This window comes from Phasianus colchicus, chromosome 8, assembly GCF_987193195.1.
Source record: "Phasianus colchicus chromosome 8, bPhaCol1.hap1.1, whole genome shotgun sequence".
Lineage (NCBI taxonomy): Eukaryota > Metazoa > Chordata > Aves > Galliformes > Phasianidae > Phasianus > Phasianus colchicus.
This window is the reverse complement of record NC_143443.1, coordinates 35,646,337-35,664,059: the sequence shown is the minus strand read 5'-3', so window position 1 is coordinate 35,664,059 and position 17,723 is coordinate 35,646,337. Positions and strand designations below refer to the sequence as shown.

General features: G+C 46.4%; 1 protein-coding gene across 12 annotated transcripts in view; it reads right to left on the bottom strand.

The window, feature by feature from the left end:
• INPP5A (inositol polyphosphate-5-phosphatase A) overlaps positions 1-17,723 on the bottom strand; it is a 209,278-nt gene that overhangs the window by 145,039 nt on the left and 46,516 nt on the right. For 5 of the 12 annotated variants that reach the window (XM_031597285.2, XM_090145708.1, XM_031597287.2 and 2 more), the window contains 2 exons: positions 1,915-2,015; positions 1,025-1,112 (listed from right to left, as the gene is read on the bottom strand). In XM_031597285.2, the coding sequence (XP_031453145.1) occupies positions 1,025-1,112; positions 1,915-2,015 (189 nt within the window). Of the gene's footprint in view, positions 1-1,024; positions 1,113-1,914; positions 2,016-8,207; positions 9,598-17,723 lie in introns of those variants that run through there. The other 7 variants (XM_090145711.1, XM_090145710.1, XM_090145705.1 and 4 more) reach the window with 7 other exon arrangements.

Below are 17,723 nucleotides of genomic sequence, written 5' to 3'. Positions count from 1 at the left end.
CTCTGCACCCACCAGGGCTTTGTGTACAAAGTCTTAATGCCCCTGACACAACATCTGTCCCTCTAAGATTCAGTAAAGCCAGTAGTGCTGGTTTTCTTCCTCTCTGATAAAGAAGAGAAAAAAATCTCCAACATTTCTCCTCTAGTTTCAGCTTCTCTGGGCTCTCAGCCACAGTCACTCAAAAATGAATAAATACAAAACTTCCCAGGCTCCTATTCACCTAAGCCACATGCTGCCGTACTGGGATTTGTGTGCATGTGGGGGACACTGGCTCGACTGAGCTCTGTGCCCATGCTGCTGCTTTTGTCCCCTACTCTTTTGTCACTTGCTCTGGATGTGGAAGCTGAGTCCCTGCAAATGTTGGCTGAAAACGTTCTGGGAAAAGGAAGCTGCTGTCCTGGACAGAATGAAGATAAAGGACTAAAGGACTACTAAACCACTAAAGGACTGTACAATCTAGCAGTAATTACCTAGAACAGTAGGTCTACCCACATGCTGGACAGTCCTGGCAATGACCTTACGATTGTCTGCTCTTCATAAAAGGAGCGATGTAAACATCATTCATGTACCAGTGGAAACTCATGCTACAATTCTTCTCACAAACCCCCACCCAAGACAGTCTGCCAACAAGCACTAAGGATTCCTAACAGAAATTTTGACCGCTGGCAGCCCCACTCCCAGCTGGTCAGACCTGACACCACTCCAGGCTGTCAGATGGTCAAACAGCTTCTTAATAGGAGGTAATTCTCATTCAACAAGAAGATTGTTAGAGAAAAAAAGAATCACTTTAAATGAAAGGCTTTGTGAATCATAGTATTTGACTTACTTTTCAGTGGATGCACTTCTGTGAAACCAGCAGTTGTGTATTTTACAAACTAATGTCTTAGCACAGAACAACTTCGTAAAAATGTAATCCTCATCACGTTAGAAACAGCTCACATACACACACCAACAATAAGAACCTGAACAGTTTAACAGAAATTAATCATCTGTTGAACTTAAATTATTTAATAAAGAAATTTACCGTAAAATGTTCCTGTGATTTATAGTTCTCATCCAGGTAAACTCGAGCCCTGTTGTAGTCTTTCATTGCATCACTTGATAATAACTCTCTAAAAGACAAAGAAGAGATTGAAAATGAGGGGACGTGCAAACATTCCATGTAAATTCAGCATCATTCTCTGCACTGAAATGTCATCATTAACCAGGAGAGCCACAAAGATGATCAGAGGGCTGGAGCACCTCCCTGCAAGGCCAGGCTGAGAGAGCTGGGCTCTGCAGTCTGGAGAAGAGAAGGCAGCAGGGAGACCTTCCAGCAGCCTTCCAGTAGCTGAAGGGCCTACAGGAAAGCTGGGGAGGGACTTCTGGTAAGGGGCAGGTAGGGACAGGACAAGGGGAAGTGGCTTTAAACTGGAAGAGGGTAGATTTAGACCAGATGTTAGAAGAAACGCTTCACTGTGAGGTGGTGAGACACTGGAACACACTGCCCAGAGAGGCTGTGGATGCCTCCTCCCTGGAAGCATTCGAGGCCAGGCTGGATGGGGCTGTGAGCAACCTGAGCTATGGGAGGTGTCCCTGCCTACAGGGTTCCTAGAGGAACCATTGGCTTCTACCTCATTTTGGGGCAAGTTTCAGGGAAGAAGTTTTCCTGTAATAGAGCCATCTACCCACAAGCTTTGGAGCTGATAACATCAGCATCACTTTCAACATCACTCTCAGTGCTTCTTAGTGCCTACTGGGTACAGTTACGAAGGACTTATGGCTTTGAACATCTGAACATTAGATATAATTGGGCAATTAATGCCAAAGGCCCCACAGCCTCAACTTCCTTGAACTCTATTATCTGCATACTGAAAGCAGCCTTTTGACTTTGTGCCTAGAACAACACCCTAGCAGTACTTTTTAGTTACTTACTTAACAAATTTGTCCACATGAGACATGGAAGCTTCATAGTTTTTTCCTCCAAATTCCTGACAGTGTAAAGCCATGAAGTGGGGCTTGTGTGCATGAACAACCTGAAACAAACAAAAAACCAAATAAGTAAAAAGTTGTATCCAGAGCTACTAACATACAGGATATACATAACAAATGATGTAAACGCAGACACCGCATTTCTGAAAGTAGAACCATCAGCCAGAGAAGTAACTGACAGAACAGCAGTAAGATGGGCATCACTTGTTAGTGCATGTAGAAGTTTCATAATACAAACTAATAATCTCAAGTGTTTTAAGACAGTAATTTTGTTCTTGAACTGTGAATTTGTTACCAAGCACTTGAAGCAAATGCATAACCCCTTCCAGCTCACCTTGAAAAGGACTTAACAGCATTAGCAGGCTCAGAGTGTCTCCTTGCTGGGATTTGGAAGAATTCCAACACCTGAACTGATTTTATTTTTCTCACTTATGCTAAAGCATCTCAAACTACCTCAGGATAAAATGCTGACTAGATATCTCATTTGATATTTCGACTTATGGAACATCTCATCTCCAAAATTATTTAATCATCATTATATGTGCACCGTAGTGTATACACACTTATCTAACCCAGGAGACACAAACAAACACCCATCGTGCTATTTTAAATGTTAATCTTATGTAATGAAAACATCTTAAGGATTAAATAGCCAGCACTGTGATACAATCAGATTAAAAGAAGTACAAAGTATGTTTCTCCATTGCACATCAAGTCAAGTATGCAGCATTCATACATCCACTGCTGCTTTACGCTGTTACTTTGTCTTTAAGCATTTTCTCAGCATAAACTATATCCAGCACTGCAAAAGCCATGTCTAAAACACCTGTGTTGGCACTGAGTCTCTACCACTTATATTTAACATTTTATTATCCTGAGAAGTAATGGATACTGGCTACAAAATAATCAGTTTTGAAGAAGATAACAGCAGGAAGCAATTGGGTGTGTGCTGGTGCAAGAAGTGCGCAGATGTGGAACTGAAGGACACGGTCATTGGGCATGGTGTAGATGGGCTAGGGTGGGACTTGGGGATCTTAGAGGCCTTTTCCAACCTTAATGGTTCTGTGATTCACTTGGACACCAACTGGAATTAATGACCTAACTAGGATATGCAGTAATCTTGCTTTAAAAATAGCCTGCCATAAGGATTGAGGTCCAACTGGAGTGGGACACTGCAAAAAAGTTAACTGAAAAAAAAAAAGCAGACAATAGACAAAACAGCTAAAAATACCAGAGCCAATGAAGTTCTGCCCAACTTGATACATGCATGTACTTTTCCTTTATGCATTTGATATAACTATGAAAGCTTACTTTAATAATAGCTGCTTTTACGGGTTTATCAATAATGAGAAGAGAAGGCTCCAGAACTTTGCCCAGCACCAAACCCCACGCTGAACAGCACACATTGTTCTGAAGTGCCCGTGAACATGCTCTGTCTTGGTACGGCTGCCAATGCTACAAGTTTTGATTTCCAGAAACCTAAAGACTGTCTTGCTTTTCAGCTAAACTCAACCAGCAACACCAGAGCTGCAGGAACCAACACTGCAAGCAAACCTGCCCATAGCCAAAGGACAGCACTCCGGGGAGGCGATGGGCAGGAGAGAGGCAGCGCCAACCCAGAGCAGGGCTGTGCCCGTGCAGCACATGGAGCGTGCCCCCCTTCCTCTCATGGGTAGCACAGCACCGACACAACCAGCGTCACCCTCAGGGCAGGCAGCAAGCTGCATCGCAGCAGAAGGCACGGTCATGGGGCTCGTTTCAGCCTGTGTGCTCTCTGCAAAGATGGACACTCCTGCTGTGCCAATTATCTCACAAAGTTACATGTCCAATTTACGATCTTTATAAAAAGTACAGCACCCTGCAGAAAACTACACATTGTCATATGCATCAGAAAGCAGGACATCAAAATGCATGAGCAAAATGCATTAGGGAGCACCTGCCAGCAACCCATGGCCACATAGTCCAACAGCCAAACAGTAATCAAGTGTCTTCATGAAGTTTGGTTGTTGGTTGATTTTCTTTATCATCTTGGAGACAGATATTAACCCAACTCAACTTGTGAAGCTGGGCTCTATGACAGAGCTCATTTGTGGTCCCTAAACAATACAAAGTCCCAACGCTCTATGTGCTTTATTGCTCCAAATCAGTTCTGGCTTCCAACTACAGATCTTATCTATTTGGATAGCTCTCTGAAATTACCACAATTAGAAAACAATTGTAACTATTTAATGTTGTAAAGCAAACCAAACACATGCAATTCTGTTTCAAAGCAACACATCTACCAAATACTTATTTCAAATAATGTTTAAGAAAAAAGTATCAACATGTGACATTATTCCTTTACAATCATACAGTAGTTAGGATCTCTTCTTACATAGCTAATATAACTAAGAAATTGCTAGCATAAAACGAATAGTTTCAGAAAACATAGACACCAGCCACCCCATCACATGCATTAAGGATTAGTAACAGGGAGCCCTGAACATGGGATCCTGCAAAGAAAACACTGGAGAAATACTTTGCTGCACTACAGCAACAACAGAAAATACTGAAGCCTCACAATTCCTGGAATCTGAATCGAGATGTATGTAGGACAGATTCTGGTGTATATTCAAATCTGAGAGTCTGAAATCACAGCAGGCGTAACAATAAAAAAAACTGCATGCCAGTTTTTGAAATGACAAAATTGCAATAGCAGTGAGAGGCTTTAATAGCATTCCTTGGAGGTTAAAGCACAAAAACATACCTGAGTACTAGGTACATCTTTCATATAACAAATACCTTCAAAACTATGAGCAAATTTGTTCCACTTCATTACCCTTTACTAGTTTTCAAGTGCGATAAAAGAACAAACAGTACATAATAATGAATAATGGGTGTTTCAGAGTTCTAAGTCCACATTTGCCAGAGGTTAAGGATCGGATACTAGATCACATAAACACTGAATGTGCATCTACAACAGAACAATATTTTTAAAAGCTATGTGTTACTCTTATTACTGGATGCACAAAGATACAATCGTACAACATCCCGGGGCGGAGGGAACCCATGAGGCCCAGGTGCCAGCCCCCGTGCCACGCAGCAGCACCCGCCCCCAGGCCCTACAGCTGAGCACAGGCTGAGCTCTGGCAGCTCAGCGCCGCGCCCGCCGCCCTCTGGGGCACAGCCCTCCCCTAATGCCAGCTCCCTTGAGTCCTGCTGAAGTCAGCAGAGCTCAGAGCCGTGCTCCCCCTCTCCTTGAGAGGGAGGAGCTGTAGGGCCACCACGAGGCCCCACCTCAGCCTCCTCTGAGCCAAACAAACCAAGGGACCTCAGTTGCTCCTCACACCTCTTGATCTGTAGCCATCTTTGCTGCCCATCTCTAACGGTTTCATGTCCTGCCTCTGCTGTGGTGCCCAAGGTGCTCAAAGGTTCTTCTGTGAGAGGTCTGGCAGCACCCGCTCTGTCGCCTGCTGAGAAGCTGAGCATGGATGGCACAGAGGAGCTGGGGGAGCGGTGCGGGGCCCAGCGCTGCCAGGGCCCCTCCTGCAACAGGACAGCTGGGTCCAAGCAGGCTGGGGACAGCAGAACCATAGAACCACAAGGTTGGAAAGGACCTGCAAGATCATCCAGTCCAACCGTCCTCCCATCACCGCTACCACAAGCACTAAACCTATCTCACAGCTCCTCATCCAGGCGCCTCTTGAACACTGCAGGGATGGCAACTCCACCACCTCCCTGAGCAGCCATTGCAGCGTCTGACCACTGAGAGAAAAAGTTCTTCCTTAAGTCTAACCTAAACCTCCTCTGGTACAACTTGCGGCCATTTCCTCAGGTCCTGTTGGTTGCCTGGGAGGAAAGGCCAAACCCCTCCTCACCACAACCTCCCTTCAGGTAGTTATAGAGAGCAATGAGGCCTCCTCTGAGCCTCCTCTTCTGCAGACTGAACAATCCCAGCTCCCTCATAAGGTCTGTGCTCCAGACCCCTCACCAGCTTTGTTACCCTTCTCTGGACATGCTCCAGGGCCTCAATGTCTTTTTTGTAGTGAGGGGCTCAAAACTGAACACAGCACTCGAGGCGCGGCCTCACCAGTGCTGAGTACAGGGGATGATCACCTCCCTGCTCCTGCTGGCCACACTTTCTAATGCAGGCCAGGATGCTGCTGGCCCTCTTGGCCACAGGGGCACACTGCTGGCTCGCGTTCAGCCGAGCATCAACCAACACCCCCAGGTCCCTTCCTCTTCACAGTCATCCAGCCATTCAGCCTCAAGCCCATAGCGCTGCACGGGGTTATTGTGGCCAAAGTGCAGCACCCAGCCCTTCTGAACCTCATCTCGTTCACCTCATTTGTACCTCTGTCCTCCTTATTTGCCATGGGAGGTAATGCCTGGGTCTGACTCAGAACAGAGGAAGACTCTCTGTTGCTACCAGTCAGAGCTGAGCTCTGAGCAAAGCTCCCTGTGCGAAGGGGCTAATGCTGCATGAGCACAGCGCACACCTGAAGGCGCATGGCTGAGCATGACCTGGTGTATTATTACACTGCAGTGCAGCCACAGCAGAAAAAAGTCACTACATAGCTGCTACCTAGCAATTACTACTTAATTTTTAATGCCACTTAATAGTATGATAAAACTACTCGCAGTAGTTAGTTACTCCACACACACACAGAGCAGGAAACTCAAAAAGCGTGTTGTGAAGCATAGCAATTGGACAGATCAATATGACACAAAAGGGTATTTCACCAGAGGTGTAATGATGTAAGGACTGGCATGATATAAAGGTGCTATAAGAAAAGGGAAAAAGATTGCTTACACATGAATCACAGAATCACTAAGGTTGGAAAAGACCTATAAGATCATCCAGTCCAACCATCCACCTATCACCAATGGTTCTCGCTAAACCATATCCCTCAACACAACATCCAAACGTTCCTTGAACACCTCCAGGGAAGGGGACTCCACCACCTCCCTGGGCAGCCCATTCCAGTGCCTGACCACCCTTTCAGAGAAGTAGTATTTCCTAATGTCCAGCCTGAATCTTCCCTGGCGCAGCTTGAAACCATTCCCTCTAGTCCTATCACCGGTTATACGGGAGAAGAGGCCGACCCCCAGCTCACTACAACCTCCCTTCAGGTAGTTATAGAGAGCAATGATGTCTCCCCTGAGCCTCCTCTTCTCCAGACTGAACAATCCCAGCTCCCTCAGCCGCTCCTCATAAGGCCTGTGCTCCAGACCCCTCACCAGCTTTGTTGCCCTTCTTTGAACACGCTCCAGGGCCTCAATGTCTTTCTTGCAGTGAGGGGCCCAGAACTGGACACAGTACTCAAGGTGCGGCCTCACCAGTGCTGAGTACAGGGGGAAGAGAAGATTCCAGGTTTGCAGGGGAAAGCAGCACCAGGAAGAGATCTCTAGAAAGAGCTCCTTCCCCAGTGGCAGTCAGCCCTCAAATGAGGTCTAAGAGAGGTGCAGGCAGGCTCCATCCCTTCTGGTCACACAGCTGAACTGCCTTCAGCTGAGCTCCCAGGGCTGACCATCCTTTCCCCAGGTGCTCAATCAGTGGTTCAGGCCGTGACTCAACAATTCCCATATAAGGAGTTACTTACATTTAACAATACTTCAGTGCCATTCTTAAGTAATTCCTGAAGGTTTTTTTACTTAAAACCTTACAAAGCAACATAGTAGCATATTACCACCAGCCGGCAAGCAGCTCTACACCTTTCCCCTGCTCCTCAGATACCCAAGCACAAGAGAAGGGCCTCCTACAGACAGCTCCTCACACTGTGGCCCACAGGTGGATGCCCTCAGCCCCATGACACCCTGCAACCTGTCCCACACCACAGCCTGCTTCCTACAGCTGCCTCTGCTCCCCACGAGGCCCTGTGGCAAGCTCCCAGCCTGGCACTGTACCTCCATGGTCCTTAAAGCTGTGGCCCAAAGCAGGGGGCCATGAATCTCTACCCCGAGGCCTGCAGGCTGCACAGCTTCACAAAGGAATGGGTGCTAGCAGCATGTACATGCATTCACTTTATCAGATCAAAAACTCAATTTCTGGGTCTCATTTGAGGTTTTTTTTTTCCTGGGTGCTTCCCTCAAATCTCAGAGTAAGGCATCTATAAAGAAATTTTCATCATAAGGAGACTGATTTGACTTTGTTCCATACAAAGTCTCTGCAACAGAAACCAGTAAAAAAGGCTGGGTAAGGGAAAGACATGTTTCTAAATGCTGGCTTTACTCATGCCATAGAAAAAGGAACCTACACAGTGAGTCATACAGAGGGATGCATTGCTCAAGTTGCATGCTCTGACACTCACAGGCCCGGCAGAGGGCTGCTCCCTGTGCCCGCTGCTGGCCGCGCCAGGCGGTGCAGCAGTGCCAGCGCTGTGCGGCCCCAGCAGCAGAGCACCACAAGTTTCCATGATGTCACAGCACGCTGCTGTCGCCTGGCACCAGAAAGAGGTCCTCCCGACCCGCTCAGCAGCCAGGCTGTGCTCACGTTGTCTCAAATTCCACTTGAGAATCGCTGAACCAACGCCTCCATGGTGAGGCTTCAACTTGGAGAAATATGCTGAAATCCACGCGTGTGCTGCACAGCTGAGTGCGATTGCACAGTTTTCATGCCACAGAATGAAGCAAAGTGCACAACCCCCATCCGAATGAGGCAGAAGAGCTAAACTCAAAAGAGCAATTCAGTGCATTTTCATTTAACTAGACAGTGATGATTAAATGTACAGAGTAAAACAGCCAACTTTGAGGCTGTCTTTTGTTTCCCCCACAAAAAAAGGGAAACCTACGCACCACACAGTGCAGCACAAACATTTCTAAACAGCAATAGCAAAACTGTACTTCACTTTTAGGTAAACTTTTTAAACGTTTCTATTACTGCGCATAACACCTCTAAATACTCTCTAACAACACAGACAAACTGCATGAGGAAAAAAAAAATCTCACCTCCACCTTTGCATCCACAGTGACTGTTTGCCATGAATATGACAAAGACAACTGTTCCCAAAATTAGCAAGGATTTTCAATAGCATCAGCTGTTGAAGGAATGGAGAAGGAAAGGGGGAAAGAAGAAATAGGCAGAAGTGCTCCCTACATGCCCCACAGCTCTCCCACACAAACATAGCTTCTTAGATGCTTTTCCTATAACAGGCCCTTATTTTTCTCTCCAAGAACTAACATTACTGTGAGGGCAGTGAGGGACACATAGCAGGCTAGGAAAAACCCAGGTGATGTATAAGGGGCTGAGAGGCTGGTGCCACCATAGGAACTTCGTGTTTTTCTACTATGGGGCAATTTACTCAGCAGCTGGTCTAATGGCTGCACATGGATGTCACCTGTCTCTAAGAGGGAAACAGATCCTAGCCCAAAAGCTAGCAGGGCTCAGTGCAAGAGCTTTAAACTGAGCCCCTCACTACAAGAAAGACATTGAGACCCTGGAGCATATTAAAAGGGCAACAAAGGTCGTGAGGGTCTGGAGCACAGGCCTTATGAGGAGCAGCTGAAGGAGCTGGGATTGTTCAGTCTGGAGAAGAGGAGGCTCAGGGGAGACCTTATTACTCTCTGTAACTACCTGAAGGGAGGTTGTGGTGAGCTGGGGGTCGGCCCCTGCTCTTGTATAACAGTGATAGGACTAGAGGGAGCGGCTTCAAGCTGCGCCAGGGGAGATTCAGGCTGGACGTTAGGAAATGGTACTTCTCTGAAAGAGTAGTCAGGCACTGGAATGGGCTGCCCAGGGAGCGATGGAGTCCCCTTCCCTGGAGGTGTTCAAGGAACGTTTGGATGTTGTGTTGAGGGACATGGTTTAGTGAGAGCTATTGGCGATCGGGGGATGGTTGGACTGGGTGATCTTGTTGGTCTTTTCCAACCTTGGTGGTTCTATGATTCTAAACTAGGTAGGAAGGGGATGCAGTGAGGTTTGCTAGGGTGCAGCAAGTAGTCTGGGGCTTTATACTAGATCCAATGGGGGAAGAGCCTCAACTGCAACAGGACAGAGAAAGGCTTGGGGTTGCAGTCACCAGGAGATTGCAGGGAAAAAAACTTCTGAACTACCCTGTAGGATCTTGTGGGGACTTCTCAGAGGAGGCGAAGTTGTCAACCTCCCATCTGAAACCTTCTTATGTCCCTCTAGGAAGCAATGGGGGAAAACTTCATATTTCTTCTGGAGGTTTAACAGAGGGCTCCTCTAGAAAGGTGCTGTGTCAGAAAGCCCAGCTGAAGTGTGCATGCATAGTTCCTATGCATGCAGCATAGGAAATAAGCAGGAGGAGTTGGAAACCATGATGTGCTTGGAAAATTACAGTCTGGTTGCTATGGAAGTGTGGTAGGATGACTCCCATAACTGGAATACTACTGTAGAGGGGTATCACCTTTTTAGAAGGGATAGGCTAAGTAGGAAGGGTGGGGGATTTGCCCTATATGTCTAAGGGTGGTTAGAATGAGAGGAGCTCCCTCAGAGATGGTGAGGAGGAGGTTGAGAGCTTATGGGTTAGAACTGGGGATAAGACTAATAAAGGGAACCTAGTGGTAGAGGTATACTACAGGCCACCTGATCATGGGGAGCCTGCTGACAAGGCCTTCTTCCCTCAGCTGCAGGAGGCTCCTGCTCACAGGCATTTGTCCTTGTTGGGGATTTAAAGCACACAGATAGGTGCTGGAAAAACCACTCAGTGAGCTGCAGGAGATCCGGGAGATTACTAGAGTACATGGATGATGATAACTTTCTGGTTCAAGTATTGGATAGACCAACATGATCTGCTGCTCACCAGCACGGAGGAGATCATTAAAGGCATTAAGATTGGAGGCAGCCTGGGCTGCACCAACCATGCCCTGGTTGAGTTCATGATCTCAAGGCCTGGCAAAAAGTGGGAACAGAACCCTGAACTTTTTGGGAGAGCAAACTTCAGGCTGTCTAAGGAATTGCTGGATGAGATATCCTGGGAAGCTGCCCTTAGAAACAAAGGAGTGAAAGAATGCTGGCTACTCTTGAAGGATACCTCTCTGAAAGCACAAGAGCTATCCATCCCTCAGAATAAGAAAACAGGCAGGAGAGGCAGGAAACTGACATGGCTTGGCAAGGACCTGCTGATCAGATTGAGGGAAAGGGACTGCATGGCTGTGGAAACAAGGGCATGTCACCTGGGGAGAATACAGGGATGCTGTCAGGACTTGCAGAGAGGGGATTAGAAAAGCCAAGGCACAGATGAAGCTAAACTTGGCAAGGGATGTTAAAAACATCAGGAAGGGTTTCTATAGGGTTGCTGGCCAGAAGAGGCAGGCTGAAGAGAGCATACCTCCTTTAGAAAATGAGAGAGGAGAACTAGCTATGACAGATATGGAGAAGGCTGAGGTACTAAGAGTTCCCTGCCTTGGTCTTCACTGTCAGCCAGGATTCTTATATTTCTCATGTCCCTGAAGCTTGCACCCCTGGGCCTCTAGGTGGGAACTGGGGGAATAAATACTACTACCACCACCACACCCCCCACTCCCCACTGTAAAAGCAAGGCAAGTTTGAGACCAGCTCATGAAACTGAATGTATACAAGTCCATGATACGCATCTCAGGGTCCTACAGGAGCTGGCTGATGGGGTTGCTGAGCCATTGTCCATCGTACTTGGGAAGTGGCTGTCAGGCAAAGTCCCCATAGACTGGAAAAAAGAAAACGTCACTCCCATTTACAAGAAAAGAAAGCAGGAGGGCCCAGGGAACTACAGCCTAGTAAGCCCAACTTCTGTGCCTGGGATGGCTGTAGAACAGATCCTCCTAGAAGACATGTTAAGGCACATGAGCGATGAACAGGTGATCAGAGACAGCCAGCATGGCTTTACCAAAGGAAGGTCATGCCTGACCAGTCTGGTGGCCTTCTATGACAGAGGGGCAACCCCAGTGACAAAGGGAAGGAGAACAATGTCATCTACCTGGACTTGGGCAAGACCTCTGACATGGTCCCCCACCACATCCTTATTGCTAAATTGGAGAGATAAGGACTTGAGGGGTGGACTATTTGCTAGATAAGGAATTGATTAGAAGGCCTTACACAGAGGCTTGTGTTGAATGGCTTTATGTCCAGATGGAGGCCGGTGATAAGCGGTATCCCTCAGGGGCCTTGGGACCGATGCTCTTCAGTATCATCAGTGATGTCAGAGACAGGCTCGAGTGCACCCTCAGCAAGTTTGCTGATGACACCAAGCTGAGTGGTGAAGCTGACACATTAGAAGGAAGGGATGATATCCAGAAGGACCTTAACAAACTCAAAAGGTGGGCCTGTGTGAACCTAATGAGGTTCAACATAGCTAAGTAAGATTTTGCACTTGGGTCAGAGTGATCCCAGATACATATACAGACTGGGTGAAGAACTCCTTGAGAGTAACCCTGCAGAGAAGGACCAGGGGGTGCTGGTGGATGGAAAAACTGAACATGAGCCAGCAGTGTGCTCTTGCAGCTCTGGGAAACTTGTGCCTGATTTGGAGGTTTGTGGCCCTGTCTGTGGCAGAAGGGTTGAAACTTGATCTTTGAGGTCACTTCCAACCCAAGCCATTCTATGATTCTATGATTAAAACTGGATACTGGACACTTCACATAAATCAGACAATAATTCATTTGCATATCCTATGAGTACTCTGTCATTTGCTTAACATCTAGCTCATTCCATCATCCAATTTCATGTTAAACAGAAAAATCTTACCCAAACACACAGCACTCTGAACCACAATTCTTACAAAATACATATTCACTTTTCTCCCAACAACCATTTTTCCTCCGTGTTTCTAAGGGACGCTTTTGAGGTAAAAGAGTACGCTTTGCTGCTTTCACTGAACAGAAGATGGGAATCTAAACCACAATGGCTAAGATCCAAGTTACCAGTACATATTAAGAAATGAGACAGTATAGCCAGCATCAGGACTTCACTGAATTCTGTCTCTATACAAGAGGTTTCTTTCTTCTTCATTGTAATTTCCAATTATGACGTGCATTCTACAACATACTTGCTTCCAAGATTTTTCTCAACTGTCTTGATTCAAGTAGGATCTTTTTTAACTGTAAATATTCTGCATGAGACATTAGAAATTAGCACAAACTGCACCTTGAGATTTTGCAGCATCTTTCCTCCGCAACACCTACCTCCCCTCCTTTTTGGCAAGTCAACAGATTATTGCTGAATTTGCACAGCACCGTGTGAGGACGACATACAGGAGCACAATGCACTACAGAAAGTGCATTGTGAACCTGTTTCCTTCTGCAGGACCTGGGCTGACAACAGGGATTATTACCTCACATGGAGCAGAGGGGTTTCCAAGCCACAGACAAGCTTTGCTGCACATAGCAGCCATCCAGCACTGCCGTATCAGTGGTGGGTTGGCACAGCTACCTCCAAAATCCTTTCAGAGCATCCCTGGCAGCATCACTTTCACAAAATGCCTACAAATTTCCAGTTCAAACAAACCACAGTGCACTACGCACTAAGCTGTCTCAGAAGACATGAACAACCCTGTGCAGCCCAGTCTGCTCCAGAGCAATGAGTGTGAGCCCAGGTCACGGCAGCTGTCACTGAGAGCCAGCAGTGAGCAGCTGCTCATCAGCAGAGCCACAGTGTGCAACAGAAAGAAACGCAGCGCAGACTCACCTGGCACCCCTCCTCACCTGCTCTGCACAACATCCAGGTGGCACTCAGCAGAACAATAGTCCATTTGTTCTCCCCCTTCGCCAAACATGATGCCCAGCAGGCTGGAAATCTTCCCTCACAGATTTTATCATATTACACTATTCCCTAAATGGAAGACATCTTCCAAGTATAGCTTCTGTTCTGCTCCCCCCCCCCCCATCCCTTAGATGTAACATCCATACCTCCCAAAACCTGTGGTAGCCTATTCCAAGCAGCCAGTGACACAGCTCCCAGAAGTTGTCAGCAGAACAAATGCTGCCAGCTCCATACATTACATAACTGCAAAACACGATTTCTTATTACTACAACCTAAAGTTAAACCAAACAAAAGAGGCTGCAAATTCACAAAGCAAATCTAGCATTTAAAATAAATGACTACACTGCCAACGAGAATATCTAGATTCTTAATGGAAAAAGAAGATTCAAAGATTTCACAAGTATTTGTGATGAGAATAATACTAGAGAAGGCAAAAAGTGAATTACTTAGTAATCAGAGAGGTAGAAATAATGTCAGTTATACAAGTGATAACAGTGATAACTACCAATTTTGGCTTTACGTAACATGCAAGTTACTGCAGTTTCCACATCTAAGAAAAACAATGAAACTGGCCATAATGTCAGTATACAAACTATATATACGTGCTTAGAACATACTGTCTTTTACATGCTATTCACAAGAATCATTTTTACAGGCTGTAATTCTTAGATAAATGGTCATAAGGGCACAGACTTTAAAAACTCAGACTTTAATAACAAGTCTGTGAATTCAGAAAACCACGCTGCCTATTTTAAATGTCAGTTCTACATATAACAAACACTGAAAGTTGTTCTAAATCTTTTTTTTTTTTTTTTTTTTTTTTTTTTTTTTTTTTTTTAATGTGACTACATTCAAAGCAAAGTGTTTGACCTACTAATTAGTCTGAAGCCACAGACAACGCCCAGTGTTCTGGTAGAACACAGGAGCCTGCCCATTCCAAACCAGTACATCTTTGCTCAGGCAAAGATATTCTAACAAAATTAGCTGTGGCCAGCAACTGAAAGAAAGGGATTCTGAGAACAAAGCTCTGTGAAAATCATCAAATCTGGAGCAAATAAAGCTGCAATCCACCTGTCAGACAGCTGGCACATCCCAACCTTATGCTTTATGGAAGCTACAGGATGCCCAACACACGTAGAATCACAGAATCCTTAGAGTTGGAAGGGACCTCTGATAACCATCCAGTCCAACTGCCCTGCACTGAACAGGGACACCAAAGCTAGATCAGGTTGCCCAGATCCAGCCTGATCCTGAAAGTCTCCAGAGATGGAGCATCCACCACACCTCTGTGCAACCTGTTCCAGTGCCTCATTGCCCACACTGTAAAAGACTTTTTCCCTTATATCAAACCTAAATCTCTTCTCTTTAAGCTTGAAGCCATTTCCCCTCATTCTATCACCAAAGACCCTGCTAAAGAGTCTGTTCCCTTCTTTCCTGTAGCTCCCTTTTAAATACTGACAGGCCGCTATCAGGTCACCTCACAGCCTCCCCCAGGCTGCACAGCCCCAGCTCTCAGCCTGTCCTCACAGGAGAGGTGTTCCATCCCATTTTTGTGGCCCTTCTCCGGACACTCTCCAGCAGGCCCATGTTTCTCCTGCACTGAGAACTCCACATCTGGATGCAGTGCTCCAAGATGAGGCCCCACCAGCGCAGAGCAGAGGGGCAGGATCACCTCCCTCACCCTGTTGGCCATGCTGCTTTGAATGCAGCCCAGAATACGGTTGGCTTTCTAGGCTGCAGTGCTGGCTCACATCCAGCTTGCCAACCACCAGTACCCTCCATCTCTTCTGTCAGGGCTGCACCCAACTCTTTCAGCCCTGCCAGTGCAGGCTTTTGGGCCACCTTTGTCTGATATGATTCACCAGGAGCTGGGGGGCAACTCTGGGTGAGAGCACTGCCCAGTTGCCTGGCCCCCCATCAGCTGGACCACTCCAGGGAAGCAAGGCAAGTTCTCAGAAACTGACTTAATTTTCATTTTGGTTTAGGTTTGTTCCTTACTGCAGCCACAAGAAAGGACTGCAGGAACTGCAACTATCTTCACTGTCCTGACCTCAACTAAAAAAAGCTCAAAATGCAAGCTTTGCCAATGTTCTGGTTTCTGCAGAAAAATCATAGCCTGTTTCAAGTATAAAGAGACGCATTAAAATGGCTTTATGCCCATTGTGACAGCAGCACCACACACTGAGAAGAATGTACGTTTCTGTCCTGTTTATGGCTACTACTGTGCATTCAATCCTTTTTTTAGTCCCAACGGCTTCTCTGCAGGAGGAGGTGGATGCATCTATCAATGAAGAAATACTTCAGTGTAAGCCTGGCAGCTCTGAATCCTGTGCCCACACCCCTAACTCAAAGCATGTTTTAAATAGCAGCAGCGCACAGCCACTCGCATTCCTTTCTAACTCTGAGCTTCACAAGTGAAAATAAAACAAACTCAGCTGGGAGCTTATTCTGTGCACCTTTCCCTTCTCTTAATCTAAGAAGTAAAGCATGGTGTGAACTGAACCTCCTGCAGTTCAGCACTAAGAGAGTCACAAAAAAAACTATGTAAAAATCACTGCGTGGTCTTTGACAGCCTCCTTAACAGCACTTTCCATTCTTCACCAAGAAGGGTGGGGTATTTTTGCTAACAGGAGGGCCTTGAATTTCCAAGGCCAGACCACATATACCTCCCAGGCCTACATTAAGTCACAAAGCTGGTGCCAAATTCTGAGTTACAGCCTCACACGTCACACTGAGCAGGACAGCAGGGCCCTGCAGCACACAGCACAGCGCCCAGCAGCACGGAGCAGGCATGGGACGGAGCTCCCTCAGCCAGCAGCCGCCTGCAGGGAGCCTGCCTGCACAATGCCAGGGATTGAGGAAGTACTCCTGGCCTTCCAATGCATGCTGACAGATTAAAATTAGTCAGCCACGCTAAGCCAAAATGCAGTAAGACACAAAATATGATGACAGCTGTAGCAAAAGAAGAACGCTAGACCATTTCTCAAATTTCACATTCCAAGAGAGCAAGTTTCTGAAATTAAGCTTTTGGAAGTGAATTAAAGAAAAGTTTTCCTAAAGGAAAAGTATTATTATTCTGGCTCTGTAGAGAAAATCTGAAAACACATTCAATTACAGCAGCAGAAGCAGCAAAACCCAAACTCAGACACTCTGAGCTTTTCTGTCTGAAAAGCATTACGACTTGAAAACAGATGAATCCACATATTCAGAAATCTACCACCCCAATCTACAGTAAGGCAGAGGCAGAAAGCCTGGGGAGGCCAAATCTCTCTCAAAGCTGCCACCACACCAGCAGTGCATATGCAATTCCTCATGTACTTCTGTGGGTAGACAAGGAAGATGGGAGGACAGGTAACAGCTGCGTTACAGATAATATAAAACATGCTAACTTTAAAGTTAATATTCTAGTCCAGAGAAGGAGCACTGTTACCCAGTCATTCGGGGAATGTTTCTGATGACACTGTGTTCTAACTGGATGACGTGCTTTAACCTTTTAACCAGTCTGTTAAGCATTAACAGACAGGCAGACAGTCTCCTCAGAACCCTCTTCTTGTTCCTAAAATGCCACTACTTGCGATGCTGACCTTGCCCCTGCTTTGCAGGAGATTATTCAGACTGACTTTAAGCCCTCTTACATACAGATCAGAATATAATATAATACCTTCAGCTTATATCACAAGGAAAATTGTTATGAAACCACGACGTTATCACCATGTATTCACCAGTGGAACCAAATGAAAAAAAAAGACAGTAGTGAGAAGGAAAAGCTTGACTACAAAGCCAGCAATGGGAAAACCAGAGCAGCAGCGAGGCTGAGGCTCGGGCCGTTCCCGCGGGCAGCCAGCTGTGTGCCCAGGCAGCACACTGGGAGCAGCTCTGGGGCTGTGCCAGGAGCTGGGGCCCATAAATAGCTGGGCTGAGTTCTGCCGGACTGCCCCGTCACTGTGCTTTATTTTTCCTTAGGGGAAAAATAGCAACTGCTGTGAACTGGCAGAAAGCCATCCAGCCTTTGATAGTAGACCAGTTTTAAAATACAAAGTCAGCTGTCATCCAAAATGCAGACTTCAAATTCGC